The 12,374-nt window shown below is 31.2% G+C and overlaps 3 protein-coding genes across 3 annotated transcripts; all 3 read left to right on the top strand.

The window, feature by feature from the left end:
* The first annotated feature begins 345 nt into the window (after positions 1-345).
* On the top strand, positions 346-1,109 carry LOC137923099 (adenosine 5'-monophosphoramidase HINT2-like). Its single transcript, XM_068766234.1, has 3 exons — positions 346-431; positions 555-669; positions 946-1,109. Exons 1-3 carry the CDS (start codon positions 357-359, stop codon positions 1,095-1,097), a joined length of 342 nt encoding a protein of 113 aa, XP_068622335.1. The 5' UTR covers positions 346-356; the 3' UTR covers positions 1,098-1,109.
* A 1,254-nt stretch (positions 1,110-2,363) lies between these two features.
* Positions 2,364-3,794, top strand: LOC137922779 (adenosine 5'-monophosphoramidase HINT1-like). The gene is made up of 3 exons (XM_068765844.1): positions 2,364-2,541; positions 2,746-2,857; positions 3,592-3,794. Exons 1-3 carry the CDS (start codon positions 2,431-2,433, stop codon positions 3,750-3,752), a joined length of 384 nt encoding a protein of 127 aa, XP_068621945.1. The 5' UTR covers positions 2,364-2,430; the 3' UTR covers positions 3,753-3,794.
* A 1,943-nt stretch (positions 3,795-5,737) lies between these two features.
* On the top strand, positions 5,738-11,838 carry trsn (translin). The gene is made up of 7 exons (XM_068765880.1): positions 5,738-5,877; positions 6,067-6,154; positions 7,047-7,143; positions 7,239-7,354; positions 9,303-9,385; positions 10,104-10,195; positions 11,542-11,838. The coding sequence occupies exons 1-7, from the start codon at positions 5,800-5,802 to the stop codon at positions 11,690-11,692; spliced, it is 705 nt and encodes a 234-aa protein (XP_068621981.1). The 5' UTR covers positions 5,738-5,799; the 3' UTR covers positions 11,693-11,838.
* The last annotated feature ends 536 nt before the right edge of the window (positions 11,839-12,374 follow it).

A 12,374-nucleotide genomic window follows, 5' to 3' on the forward strand; every position in this document is an offset into this window, starting at 1 on the left:
AAATGTTTTGTATTGTTTTATTTTTCAACAAATGAAACCACAACAGGAAAAAGTTAAGTAAAATGAATTGATGATGAATTTTGCATTTGAAAACACCTTATAAAAATAAATATTTCTTTAGTTATGTGTTAAAGAAAAACAAAAAACAGGCCGTACCTAAAAAATCTTTATCAAAGCAGGGTTGTCGCTTATAGCTTTTTATATAACGAGTTAATAGTGATTTTAAGTATTTCAATAAATTTTATTTTAATTAATACATATTTAGCGAGATTTATTTATGTTCTTGTCTATTGAACAGTCTGATCATACGATTACGCGAAGTTTTTTTTATGTATCAAAGTTCGATTGTTGTCAAAATGTTGAATCACAAACAAAAACAAGAAATTTTAAATGAAGTGCCATTAAAAAATATTTTATATGAAGACAAACAGGTAAAGTTTTTTCATAAATGTTAAATACATTTATGAAGTTACGTATAATTTTGTATAACATTGCGACGATATAAAAATGCTTTTAATAATTTTATTATTTAATGTATTAAGGTTATTTTACAGTGCGTAGTATACGATGAAATATTCAAGAATCACACACCAATGCACTTTATAGTAGAGCCAAAAAAACCTATATCTAAACTATCTCAACCATCAATAGAAGATGAAAAACTTTTAGGTAAGTAATTTATGCTACAATGGAATGTTCTTCAAAAGATTGGGTTAAGTTAAATATATATATATATATATATATATATAACTACTTATCATTTTATGTTAATAATCTTTTTTATCATATACGCATGTAACCTAATCTAACCTTTTTTAAACTTTATCACAGACGTATTATAACACAGCGACTTCCTAAAGATTAATATAATAAACATGTTCAAATTTCTAATGCACGTGTGGTATAATAAAAAAGGGCTGAATTTTGTAGAACAATTTGTTGCAGGTCATCTTTTGCGTGTTGCAAACAAAATAGCTAATCAAAGAGGATTCCATATGAATAGATACCAGGTTAAAATTATCGAAAAACCAAAACCTGTTCTATGTATTGTACCACAATCAGTGCTTTGGCCAATTACACCTACTTCTAGACTGTGATGATTTTTTTATGAAAGGTATTAGTGTGTTTGCTAATATGATTAATTTTCTTTTTCTATATCCTGATATACAATAAAGAGTTTAAAAAATAAGCATTTAAAAAAATTACCGAAACAACAATATTAAACTTATGTTTTATTTTAATAATTTCATTTCGGTAAATGAACAAACTACAAAGAATCAAATATATAATTGAAACTGTCACTTTTATAAAGTTTGATAAAGACATAGAGAATTATTTTTTTAATATTAATTAATTTTCCAAGTTTCTTTTGTTATTATCGCAAATTTCTTTCTTAATACCTTTACCTTACTGTAACTGACAAAAAAGTAAAAAAAAAAACTAGTATTAATTTCATTTATTTTTAATAAATATGAATTAAACTAACAAAAACTTAAACTAAATCGTATTAATTCCTCTCGAGTAATTATTTTGAATATGGATGTCACTTAAGAGAAACTTCGCCGGACTTAAGCGAGACTCAAATAAAAGGGAATATTTTTATCATTACCTAAAATTTTTTATAAAGATTTTGATAAACAGTTTTATCTTTTGTCTTCACGTGAAAATTCAATTCCAACTAATAAAAATAATGTAATTACTATGGTTTAAATATATACTAGAAAGTCTAAGGGTAAGCAATGGTTGCCAGTTGAGGACTGACATTTGTAATCTTAGGTATCTGCTTCGATTTCCGGGTAATAAACCACACTTTGTTCATTAATTATATAACAGTTCAAAAACAAGTTTCCAGGGTAATGAAGTAGTGTCCGCATACTATTATTCCACATTGCGATCGCCAATCCGAGCGTACCAAGCGTGGCGATTATGGTATATCCCACATAGATATCTTTGTACTTTGCACTGGGCGTCTATGGGCCGAAACTACGATTATATTATTTTATTATTATATTGTTGAATGAAGAAAACTTGTAGGAAAGGGAGTGAACTAGTATTATTAAGCCCATTCGTCATCGAGAGCTATGCGCACAAAAGCCAAACACACCGTTTGCTCTTGGAAATTCTACGTTCGTCCGAGACGATTGTCGGTCAGGGTGGTCGGACTTTATTTTCGAGCACCAGGTTGTAAACCGTTAAAATTTAATCACAAACAAAGAAGTGTTCATTCTATACTTCCAATTCATGAAAAACAAATATAGTGATGAAGTAGTAAAAACTGTGGAGGTTAAACTTGAAAATCTCCACGCCGAATTTGACACAAGCCAAAAGCTTATAGTCATTGCTATAACGTAAAAAAAATATGTGCGCAATGTCAGTGTCACCTCTTTTCTAGAATTCTTTCAGAAGATATCTATAGTTTCAAGAGGAATAATGGCAAGTGAAGTCAAGTTAGCGCAGACCGCTGTTGCCGGCGGTGATACTATTTTTGGAAAGATTTTAAGGAAAGAAATACCGGCCAAATTTGTCTACGAAGATGATCAGGTACGTTTTGGTTCTATTTATTTTATATACATCAGCTTTTAAAGATTATCGTTTTTTTAATGCATAGTTACTTCCTTATTTTATTAAAATAAAATGAAGATGATAAACAATAGTTTTTTTTTACCTACTCATGACGATATAAGCATTTTATTTTTGTTTTATACTTAAGTTATATTTATATTATGAAAAAAAAAATTGTTTCAGTGTGTAGCATTCCACGATGTGAATCCTCAAGCTCCGACCCACATTCTTGTGATCCCCAGGAAGCCAATACCACAATTATCACAAGCTACTGATGAAGATGAGCAGCTTCTTGGTATATCTTTTACATTATCTAATTTTGTTTGTTATATATATTTCACAAACAAGTATTCATGTTATTATTTTGGAGCAAAGATAAACAAGACATGAACAAAGGTCACATACTCCACTGAGTAATTGCTTAATTTTTTCCAAGGAAAGGGCTCTAATGAATGTTATTAATATATAAATTAACCAAAGGAATTTTTGCAGTCCTATGCACAAGCAGGTGTAATATATCATTTTACACCACTTACACAAGCTGTTATTCATTTAACTTAGCATTCAGGGATTTTTTTTATATCTGATCTCTGCATGTGTCTTATTTCATGTTATCAAGAGAGGTACAGAGAATTATTGCCTGTTTTTTTGATAACTATACCAACTTTGTAAAGTGTGTTATCTTATTTGATCTTATTTAACTAATAGCATTCTAGTACAAAGTAATATAGTAGTAAAGTATTTAACACATTTTTGTGCTTGATTGGCAGAGACTGCGAGACATTAAGGTTGCCATTGCCCAAAATGTAATAGGAGTCAATAAAGTACAATAAAAAAATATTGTCTACTACTGAATACAGTGATCTTTATACACTTCTGGGGTATAATAAAAATTAATTACAGGTGATTTTTCTTTTAATGGCATCTACAGAAAAATCTAGTTGACAACAATTAATTTTATGAACTAAACTACTAAGTCATATAAATATAATTTTAATTCAAAAGTATTTATTATTATATTCTTTTAAGGTCATTTATTGATAGCTGCAAAGAAAATTGCAGCTAATGAAGGATTAGATGAAAACGGGTTCCGGCTTGTCATCAATGATGGGAAGAATGGTGCACAGAGTGTTTACCATCTCCACCTCCATATCTTGGGGGGTCGTCAAATGCGTTGGCCTCCAGGATAAAGAAGATATAAAAATATTGAAATAAAGATCTTGTGAATTTAATTATTTTTCATTAATATTATTCATGATTGAATCACACTATATGTTACAGGTTGCTTATTAACTATATGTAACTGAAATTATAAAATATTTTTAAATTGTAGCTATGCTTAGTGTAAGGCATTGTATGCAAACTGAACATATATGCAAAGCTATGCAAGTGTGAAAAATGTGTGTGGGGTTAAAAGAGCCAATCTTAAGTAAGACCCTTGAATTGTAACAATGCATTTTAGATTAAGCTAATATGAAGTAACTGTAGTGTAGTTTTGACAAAAACAGTTGGATTTGAGATGGTTACTTTGTTTTGTGAAGGTAGTTTTGTAGTACATGGTATTTTGTATTTGTTAAATCTGAAACTAAAAAAGCGTTTATTTATCGATATAGAGAAAAAGGCACTTAAAACAGTATAAAGGTTTATAAAGTGTTATGAAAGTAAAAGAATGTAAATATATATATGGTAAGGGCACTAGTAGTTGACCGTCTTGTATGAAATTTTAAATAATAAGTGTTGTGTTTATCGTATCTAATTAAAAAATTAATTTATAAGTAGCTGCTCTCATCTATTTACAACTGCGGAAAGCTCAGAACTAAAGCGCATTGTGTGTAGCAGGAGCCGATAGTTGTTTTTGACAGGGTTCAACTGTGAAGCACGTTTTTTGATTTCGTGACTGAATATTATATTTTTTCTATGTGAAAATTAAAGTTTTGACATATGTGTGGTCTTATTTACCATAAAAGTAGGTTTTTATTCATATGGTCAACTACTGATGCTAAATACGGTCAATTACTAATTTAATTTAATTTTTCAGATTTTGATTGGTCAACTACTGAAGCAAACACTTAATATGAATCAAATAAAAATTTAAGTGTTTACGATTTGTTTAATTGAAAGACTTCTTAGTAAAACTTAATCTAAAGGGTATAAGAATTTCCTTTAAGCACCCACTGATATTCTAAAATTTGAATGTATGTGGTCCATCAAAAAAACATTTTAGCAGCGCTCTTAAGTGGTCAACTACTGGTGCCGTTACCTTATAATGGAACTTCCATAGCTTGGCCACAAAACACACGTCTTTAAAAGAGAGCAGATTCTTCATGCCTATTCATATCTTGCAGCCGTGACGCGATTGCGCACGCCATTAGGTGGGTAACTTATCTCTAACTATGGATATTAATTCCGTTTAGCCATGAAATAGTATTGGCATGTCTTAGTAAACACTTAAGACATCGACTCATCAAAGTTTGTCACGAACAGCAAAGTGAAACTTGCAAAGAATTGAGCATGATTTCTTCTTGCTAGTGAGACGACCCATTCTGATACCAGTCTGATGTCCGGCGGAGAATAAATATTGACACCACATAGTTTAAAATTTTATGGTGATCTATTTTAAAGTTGTAACTTCAAGGGATGTATGATCATAGACATTCTCTGAAACATGATGCAACAACAATTTTTTCTTCTATTTCGGAATTCTACACTACTAATGTTGTGCTCTTTAGCTTGCTGCTTTAAATTGCCAAGTACTTAAGTGATGAATGTCCGATTCAAAAAAAAGTTTGTTTTGTAGTTGACGCAATATTTCACCTAAGTCCGCCATTCATTTATACATCTCCATCTCAGTGTGGGTACCTAAGTTTAAATCCATTTCGAGGTTAAAATTAAAGAATCTTTAGTTGTTCGGCAATAGGAATTACTAGTAAGTAATTGTTAATTATATTATTAACATTTAATGTGTACTTAAATATTTAAAAAAAGCTACCTATATTTCTTTTGATCCATGTAGGATTTTTAAGTACTTAGATTAATTATCAACTTTTAGCATATCTATATAGACAAAATACAAGATATATTATTCATTTTTTTATAGAGGTCTTTAATAAACAAGAATTAACAATATTTTGCTTTCATATATTTAATAAATAGCAACTATTTGACATCTGTCAAGTCAATAGCTTGAAACTTTACTTGTTGTAATTGGTTTTTGATAAATAGGAAAACATCAACAAAATGAGCGGAAATCTTGTAATTCAAAATATATTCGGTGAATTTCAGAAATGCCTTGACGAGGAACAAGAATTACGTGAGGTATATACTTATAAAGTATGTCTCTTGATTTCTGTGGATTCGGTAAAGGCTATCAATGTTCTTTTATTGTTTATAATATAGAACGCGATAGATACAATGTTAATAAAAATGCATGAATTGTAATGTGTAGTTATATTAAGGTTCATATCATAAAATTTTACCCTTATAATTATTATTTTACGTTTACAGGTTATTCGTAACATTTGCAGAGAAGTGGATGCTATATCTCGTGCTGTAACAACTGTGCTTCAAGTAATTCATTATAACGAAGCTGGTAGTAAGTATTTTAATAAAAACTACTCAGTAATAAATTATATTTTGTGTTCGAGCTTTATTTAATTTAAAAAAAAACTCGCAGTCAAAAGCTGGTGCCATGCACCTTCAGGTAATCGTCTCACACATCTTTAACTATATTAATTAAGCATTTTATACTATTTCTGTTGTGAAACAAGTTTAATATGAACCGATCTCTGGGCCCATATTGTGTGGTGTAAGCATAATGCATGCTTTGGTCAGTTTCCTGTGGGTGATTCAATCATGACAGCTAAGCAATTTCGTCACAATGAGACAAGATAACCAGCTCTTCGAACTTGTTTAAATCCTGCATGGGTTAATATCTGCTATAAAAGCAACAAAAAGGTTTTGCTAGACTCCCACCAATTTAAACCTTGCTGTCTTGTTTTGGCGTATGTTAGTGAACCTTGAGTATTCTTTTACTCACTAGTTTTTTTTACTACAGGAGTCTTTGCCAAGACAATATCATTATTTTCCTTATATTTATGTTAACTCAATTTCTGCAAGAACTTAAATATTCAATTACATAAATAATTATAAGTTTTACAGGCTTAGAATTTGGCAATGTTGTGTGAATATTCCTATTCTGAAAGTTAAGGTCAGTTAAAAATAGTTTTTATAAAATTACTCCCCCTAGTTGTCTGGTGGGAGTCTGGAGTCTGGAGGTGCATTACAATAATGCATTTGTTTAAACTATAGCTTATATTGGTATAAAACTGCCGGAATATTGTTTTAGCATGTTGAAAATTGGCAAGAATAGATTTTATGAAATGTCTCCCACAGATGGAAGTGTAGAACATGTGAAGTGGGTGAGAGAAAACAAGTATCTAATGTATTATAAGTTACATATATTAATGGGATAATTTTTGTTTCAGTTGCTCCTGCTTGCCTTGAAGCTCGGCAGTTGTTTGAGAAGGCCAAAGATGGATATGTAAAACTAAAAACTGCTGTGCCACCAACTGACTACTATAAGTAATAATCTATTTAATGAGTGTCAAGAAATTATTGTTTCATTTTTCATTCATAAAAAAATTGGCTTCACTTTTCTTAAACTTGTTTATCTTTAGATATCAAGATCATTGGCGTTTCATGACACAGCGCTACTGTTATCTCATATCTTTAACCATTTGGTTGGAGAAGGGAATAATGGCTTCTCATGAGACAGTGGCAGAAGTGCTTGGCAGTGAGTAGCAATCTTTTTATTATTTTATGTTAAAAGGGAAGTTTGTAAGTGAATTACAAATTGGTAAGTTTAAATAAAATAAAAAAAAAATAAAAGGAGTACACTAATAACAAGCTTCCAACCTTAGAAGATTTTAACATTTTGTTTCCAAATATGAACAAAAACATAGAAATTAGTCTCTATTCTGTTTTAATTAATAGAGTGTGTTTCAAGCTAAATAATAAGTTTTGTTCTAAACCACGTCTTCCTAATTTGTCTTTAATTTTCTTTATTTATTTATAAATTAATTGTCCGGCTTGAAAAATTTAATTTTTTTTTTAATTGTATTTTATTAAATCTGTAGTGATAATACTATGTTTTTCTAGGCATCAATAATGTGATGATTATTTTTACTTTTAAAAGGGGTGTTTTTCTTTTGTTAGTAATATGCAAATTCATTATGTAACAGTATTTGGTCTGTCTTCAGTTTTTGTCCCTGTTAGGACATTGTTGTATGACATATATCGCATGGCTGTTCTGTGTGAACTAGTTGTATGAAAACATTACATAGCCACAGTAAGACCCTACTTAATGTGTAAGATATATTCCCTCAAAGAAGATCATAATGTGAAACAGCGCTAAAGGATGCTATCTTACCATATAAATAATGGGATTAAGAGAAGGTAGATAAAAAATTTAATAAGAATAAACCCAATTTCAACAAATAAAAATTCAAAAAGTCAGATATTTCAGTCTATTCTGTTTCCAATTGTTTGCCTATTTATAAAGAAGGCATCTAATAGAGTTTGCGTTGCTCTTTTTGCATTATTTTAGAAGTTCTTGATAAGTAGATAAAGGATGAATAACACTCCGCCTTGCTTCTAAATTCCTATCGAAATTTGGATCATTTTTAAATGATTTGTCCATAATTTGATTATAGTTTCAAAGTCCTCTTTACAAATGACATTGAACATTCTTTTCACTCTTTTTCGAAATCACTACTACCAACATTTTTGTTTTCTTGCTCAGTTAATTCCTAGAGCTCATCATTAGAAATACTAGTCACTTTTTCTTGAACTATTTCTTCAATGTCTTCCACAATTACATCATCTAAACCCGTTTGTTTAGCTAATTCTATTATTTCATCTATATCGACTGCATCCATTGTCTTTGCTCTTACTTTAATCTTGCTAAATATTCTTTCATAATCCTTTCAATGATCTCTCTGTTATCTCTTTCCAAAAAAGTTTTATGTTCTTCATTTTTTTTTTGGGCCCGCTATTGGGGGCCTCTCGTACCCCTTATCTTTTGTGGGACAGGGATTTTACGGGCAAATTTAATTATTCACATAATTTTTTATTATTTACTTTCTCTTCTTTCATACTTCACATTGTCTTTCGGTCTATTCTTTGCCATCATCATTCATGCCACAATTCTGCTGTCTTTCCCTTTTGTTCTGTATCACCTTTCATTCCTCTTTTCGTTTTACATTTTCATAATTACATTGTTATTTTATATCACAGTACTGTTGATATAAATCCTTGAGGCAATTTGCAATGTATTCGCAAAATCAATTCAAACCTTATCTTAAGGTGATATTGATCAATAAGACATATTATTGTATTAAAGATTATTTATGACAAAAACATGCCTGGGATTATTATAATGCTGTTTTTCACGTGACAAATTGACAGTTTATTACAGGAAAAAATTGTAAAGTTAGCCATAGAAGTAACCATCAAGTTTCTTGTTAGGTTTTCAATAGAATCCACATCCCAACCAGACTGTATGTACTCAATGTGTAAATACGTGTTTTAATTTTTTTTATTAATGTATTGACTTTTCGAAAGTGTTTAGCAAAGCCAATTTGAATGAATAAATATTTGTTTATTAGTTGTTGTCTAATTTTTACGATGGGTGGAACTATATACTTATTTCGATTTAATTTAAGTCAAATATTATTTTACAGTAAGTGCAGTGGAAGAAAAAGAAGGATTTCATTTGGACATCGAAGATTATCTGATCGGGCTTCTCAATTTATGCTCAGAGTTGGTGAGACTATTCCTTTATTATTTTTTTATTTATAACAATAATCTGTTTAAATGTGTGCCTTGATTTTTACAAGTGTAGTCCTGCTAAGTCTGATGACTAAACTGCTGACACCAGTACTGCATACTTTATGTTTCTAATTAGGAACAATGGTGATTTACTGCTCTTATAATTTATTTTAAGAGACACTTATAATTTGCTTTTGAATAATTGTTATTATTTTTAGGTACAGTTTTATTAGTTGTAATTAAATGACTGCATATATGTTAATGTTGTGTACTGTACTATGAATAATAAAATCATCGTCATCATTTCAGCTAAGACGGCCACTGGCATATAGGCCCGCCCATAGGTTTCCAATAAAACCGATTGGAGTTTCCCAGCCAGCTTCCAGTTTCTTACAGTCAAACATTCTTGACTTCATTTTAACGTTCAATAATATCTTGTGGTTATATATAATTTTGTTAATCAGTTTACCATCATTCAAGTTGAAATTAAAATGAAAGTGGTGTGTTTGCACATTCAAAGTACACAAGGTGGGTCGATCTTGATAAAGTCGTCGGTAGAGGGTGAATACATCCCGCTTACAACCGGTTTTATGAAATCTGTGGGGGAGGCCTATGTCTTGCAGTGGATGACTTACGGCTGAAATCATGTCGATGAAGTGCTTTCATTGAACAGTTATGGCTATTAGTAGTTTAGTTTCTATTGTTGTCTACAGTCGCGATTGGCAGTGAATTCCGTCACTCGCGGGGATTACAATCGTCCGCTACAAATTTCGAAATTCGTAATGGAACTCAATGCTGGATTCAGGTAAATAAGATTACCTTTCAATTATCTTCCTTAATATTAGAGGGACCGGAAAGTGATGACGTTTCTGCGCATGCAGATATATGATTGTCATTTGGTAGCTCTATACGTACTTGGAAGACGTTTACTAGATGGCAAAAGGTTGTTGATAACGAAGATGAATATATTGTTGATTAGAAATAAAAACTTGTTAAACATGTAGTCATGTGAATTTAACTTAAGAAAGCGACTTTACTTTTCCGGTTCCCTTAATATATTTGCGCATTTTGTTTTAAAGTTTAAAATCTCTTTATATGATAAGCAGTGATTCAATATTTGGAACCCATTACCAATATTTGGCTATGGAAATAACGCCGAGATGCGAATGCGTGAGTGAGACAGATAACTACACCTACTAACAGAAGAAAGACGCTAAACTACATATGTTCTCGAGGTGTAGTTATTGAAGAAAAAAGGACTAGATAAACATACGTCCCAGCCAATGATATTCTCTTACATTTTTTTATATAACGTCCTGTGACCTCTTCTAATTATCAGAAAGTAACTCGTAAAATCTTTATTGAATTAATTATCCTAATTTAATCATATGTTAGATGCGCGAGCAACACTAATAAACATAAAAATCTCGCACATAACGAAATTTTATGGGACATGTCTTGTCAAAAAGTAAACTACAGAGAATTTAAAAATGTATACAAAATTTGGAAAAACGTATAGAAAAATGTTTGGTTTAATTTTTCTTTCAATGTAATCGAAAGTATTTCTGAATGTTGTTGAGCTGGTTTATGAAGTATTTGACTTGGAATATTTTTTGAACTAAATTTATCATCTAATGTGTTCTTGTAACTTTTTAAACAACTAAATGCAATTATAATCTGTTATTTTAAAGCATTTGAGAAAATTTCGTAGCAATCTGTTCAGAACTCTCAAAATGGAAACAAATTTTTCAGTAAACTACTTTGCAAAAAAAAAAAAACATTGTCGACGTTTATGTGGAAGTGAGCGGGGCACATTTGCACATACAACCGGTCGATGTTGGGGCCGGAAGGTTCTCGAGTGACGGCCACGTGTCGTTAGCACGTGTCGTTGGCATGGGTAGGCTCCCCATTAAGTGGATCGACGACATAGTAAAGGTCGCGCGAAGTCGCTGCACACGGGGATCGCAAGGCCGACCGGTTTGGTCATCTTTAAAGGAGGCCTATGCCTTGCGGTAGGCCTCTGTTGCTTGAATAGATTTTATAACGATTTTATGCCCAAGATGGGTAGCTAGAATGCTGGGATGTGTACCTAACCAAATAAATCCGCCAGTGTTTGTTTATAGAACAACTCAGTTTATATTCTTCTTTCAGGTTACTTAACTTGAAGAACGATCATTTGCGCAAACGATTTGATGCACTCAAGTACGACGTGAAGAAAATAGAAGAGGTCGTGTACGATTTGAGTATTCGCGGACTACTGCCCAAAACAGACGAGGACGGTGCGGCTCAACCGGGAAATTAATTTTTTTAATAGTTTTAAGTGTCTGTCTACCTTGTCATAAATAATAAATACGTAGATTAAGTTTAATATAAGATGTATGATTAATGTGACTGACGATTTCTTATTTTATTAAAGTAATTATTGATTCCCTGAGATTGGAAGAATTTTTGGTTGTTTTTATTTGTGATATAGTATACCCGCCGACATGATGATGCGAATAAAAAAACCATCACTTTTTTATTCATGTAATTATCAAAATTTTTCAAATCATACAAAATTACCAATTATCCGATAAAAGCCAAAAGCCGTCTCGCTTTGGTGAATTCGAAAAGTTTTTTTAATAAGGCCCCTTGTATGGCGACTCCTCGTACCCCCCTATCTATTGTGGGACAGACAGACACATTCTTTCTTCTCCTCATACCTTAACTATTACAATTTCTTTATTTTTATTCTATACGCTATATTCTATATCACATTTTTGATCTATTCTAGGTATACATTTTTATATGTATTATTTTATTTACTTGCCTATTTTTAAGATTTCGAATAGATATTCTTTACGAGTTTTAATTGACAGCACAAGGAGAGTTCTCTCGAAGGCCTATATCCCCAATCACTTTTTGAATTATTCGTCACGTGACCTACAAGCTCTATTGCTACGAAAGCCGTTGCGCCGCGCCTTAGGAACTTCCTGACTAAGCGA

This window comes from Battus philenor, unplaced genomic scaffold, assembly GCF_028537555.1.
Source record: "Battus philenor isolate CCGP_79_NKW_IND1 unplaced genomic scaffold, ilBatPhil1.0.hap1 SCAF_20, whole genome shotgun sequence".
In the NCBI taxonomy this organism is placed as follows: domain Eukaryota; kingdom Metazoa; phylum Arthropoda; class Insecta; order Lepidoptera; family Papilionidae; genus Battus; species Battus philenor.